This window comes from Etheostoma spectabile, chromosome 8 (assembly GCF_008692095.1).
Source record: "Etheostoma spectabile isolate EspeVRDwgs_2016 chromosome 8, UIUC_Espe_1.0, whole genome shotgun sequence".
Lineage (NCBI taxonomy): Eukaryota > Metazoa > Chordata > Actinopteri > Perciformes > Percidae > Etheostoma > Etheostoma spectabile.
In genome coordinates, this window is record NC_045740.1 from 28,238,247 (window position 1) to 28,241,546 (window position 3,300).

General features: G+C 49.8%; 1 protein-coding gene across 4 annotated transcripts in view; it reads right to left on the bottom strand.

The window, feature by feature from the left end:
- The window catches only part of hipk2 (homeodomain interacting protein kinase 2), a 72,596-nt gene that overhangs the window by 48,621 nt on the left and 20,675 nt on the right, over positions 1-3,300 (bottom strand). For all 4 annotated transcript variants that reach the window (XM_032524419.1, XM_032524417.1, XM_032524418.1 and 1 more), the window contains exon 2: positions 2,086-3,256. In XM_032524419.1, coding sequence (XP_032380310.1) covers positions 2,086-3,256 — 1,171 coding nt within the window. The remainder of the gene's footprint in view (positions 1-2,085; positions 3,257-3,300) is intronic.

The window sequence follows — 3,300 nt, forward strand, 5'->3', positions numbered from 1 at the left end:
AGAAGACGGCAAGGGGGGGGGGGGTGCTATTGTGGAGGATATAGAGTAACACAGAGCCTGCAGGTTGGAGCTGGCAAAGCTCACCTGTATGTAATCTCTATCCTGTAAAGGTACTGTCTCCAGTACAGAAACAGAAACTGTCCTGCGATCTTCTCATCTGAAATCATCAAAGATGGTTTGATGTTCTCCTCTCAGCTTTTGAACTCGCCGTGAACTCTACCCGCAGCCGAGGTTTGTTTGCTGCCCAAACGGCACGTGATGCACAGACACCCGTAGTGCTTATCTCCCATGAGCTCATTCTTTGAATTAAAAGACTTGCCTCATTCCTCACAATGAAACCTGGTAAAGCAAACACACTCTTGTTGAAATACTGTACGTGCGTGAAATGATGCATTACGGAAAACCCTGTGTCTCACACAGACACACACACACACCACTCTCAATGCCTCAAACCAGGGTCACCAAGTCCCTGGTCTTGGTTTTGGTGGCTGGTGGGTAATTTTCTGGTCAATGTCAGCCTTTCTTTCCCCTTCACCGCTGCCAAGAGGAAATGAAGGGATGATCTCTGCGCTCTCCTCCACTCGTCACTCCCCGAGAATACAGACAGGAACATTTTATGGCCTGCTTGTTGCCCTACAGCCCAGAAGCAACAACAGCAGGACAAATAGCGCTGTTTACTTCAGGATGAGCTATTTAAACTGATACAACGACACCGCCCTGTTGACATGTACAATCAAATTCCCAAGTTGAGAAGAAGTGTTTCTAAAATACAGTTCATTGCTCAGATAAAATGATACACCTGTCAGAAGCTTTAACAGATCAGGATTTTTTTTATCTTCCAAATGCAGCAGTTTGAATCCCATTACCTGTTCTTAACCTCTCTACTGTGTAAATCTTGCCATCTTCCTGTTTTAACAGGAAATAATGGTCTTCAGTGTAGCACATTTAAAAAGCCAGTGATAAACTGTAAAGATAACAAAACCAAACTCAGAATCCAGTAAATGGGGACCACAAACTTCTCTCTACAGAATGTACACTATGCGCAGTTGCAGAGCCGCCACCTGGCATGTGTCATTTGGTATTTGTGTGTGGTTGTGTGTGTGTGTGTATACGTGGTACCATGGCTTACACACACCTGTGCTTACCTCAGTCCCGACACCAGGCCTTGGGCCCTAAACAAAGCCTTTCTCTGTACGGACATGGACACTGTTTAATTCCTCACGCAGTTCCCCCAACACTGCCTTTGCGGAAACCTAAACACACTATTTGCTAAGGGTGAAAAAATACTGTTTAAGAAGTACTGGGAGAAGAAAGAAAAGCCTTCCCGGAGACTCATCTGGTTCTAATGCAGGGCCCGCTGGTGTGGATTACAGGCACATATTACAGGAGAACTCGGGCTGACCCCTCATCTCTATCCCGGGGGGAAATGGGAGCCAGCTATGGTGATGGGGGTCTGAGGGTCCAGAGGCCTGGGGAGCAGAGGGGTGAAGAAGCCTGTGGGCAGGCTGCCACCCCAAGTGATTGGTACCCTTGGTCAATGAGGGAGTCCCTGAGATCTTTTCAAAAACCCTCCATTAAAAAACAGGAAAAAACACTTTCTTCAACCTCTTCAAGACACTAAGAAATCTCATTGCTTTAGTTTAACCAAGTTTTTAGTGGAAGTAAAAAGGCCTTTGTATAATCTTCAAAGTAACACTACAACATGCTTGTTTTATCACAAAAACACAATAAGCAGCTGGCTACTCAGCAAGCCTTTGAGTTTTACTGTTCTATCCCACATTGGAAGGGGTGTTAACTACGGGGGTAAACAAGCAAACAGGAACGGCAGAATCGGAGTGCAGAGAGAGAGCTCATAAGGCTGGCAGCCAATCTGGGTGTATGGCCAAATAATCAACCCGACTCGGAAAACATTCCTATTTAAAGCGGGGATAAATCAAACAAGATGCAGAAAGCACAATGATCATCCAAACAAAACCAACAAGAACAAACAGAGGTCTCTTTTTCTTTGTGTTACATAAAATGCCTAAATTAAGTCTTTCATACCCGTTTTATAACTAATGATCAAGTCAAAGTAGAAGCTCTTACCTGTAGTATCTGGACTGTAGATAAGTGGAGCAGACTGCTTTTGACACATGGCTGGCTGAGCCAAAGTCAATGACTTTGACCCTGTAGGGCTGTCGAGACGGGTCCACAAGCATGATGTTCTCTGGCTTCAGGTCAGCGTGGATCAGCCCCAGGCTCTTCAGTTTCATAAGCGCTGTGGCCACCTGCTGTAGCACGGGTCGGATGTATTTGAGCGGCAGGGGGCTGAACTTGTTCTGCTTGAGGAAGTCGTACAGGTTCTGCTCCAGCATCTCAAATACCAGGCACGTGTGGTTCTTGTGCTGGAAGCACTCGTAGGCCCTCACGAAGTTGAAGTCATCCGCGCTCTCCGTGCTGAGACGCGCAAGGATGCTGACCTCGATCTGACCCTGCCGCGCATACGATGGGTGGTTTTTCAAGATCTTGATCGCCACAATCTCGTTGGTGCCCCTCTTCCAGCACTTAACCACCTGTCCAAAGGTTCCTCGCCCCAAGAACTCCAGCACTTCGTAGGTGTTGGTCATGGAGCAGAGCACCTCATGTTGCACCAGCTGGTAGTCGCCCTCACTGTTGGAGCCGCTGTTCTTGGACGTCGCGGTGGAGGTGGCGGTGGCCACCGTAGCCACCGTGGCTCCACTGGCCGCACCGTTCTGGATCATCGGTGGGCCGTGCTCCTCAACGATGTGCACGCTGCTGTTGTTGTCAAGCTCCTCGCTTTTGCGTTTAAGCCCGCATCGCTGGTAGGTGTCAAGGAGACTGACCGTGCTGCGGCGCGTCAGGTTGTGAACACCAACCCCGCCACCCACACCACTGCCGCCGCCGCCACCACTGCTGCTGCTGCTGCTGCCTCCACCCCCGCTGCCCAGCAGAGACCCCGCGGCCCCTGAAGTGCTGCTGGCTGAGGCGACCACAATGTGGCCCGCGCTGGCTGGGAAGATGAGTGCCTGCTCGTAGGGCAGGGTGGAGCTGGTGACTTGCAGGGAGTTGTTGATGCCGAGGGGGCCACTGGCGGCCGACAAGTTCTTGCTGCTGTTGTGGCTGTAGACTTTGCTGTGTGTGCCGTACCCTGTCATATCCCAGTTACAACTCTGCTCCACCTTCAGTTTCTTCACGCTAAAGAAGGCACTTGATTGGAGAGTGTGAGGGGAGAACACTTGCACTTGTGAGGCCATACCTGTGACAAGAAGGGAGCAGAGGGGAGGAGCAAAGAGGAAAGGG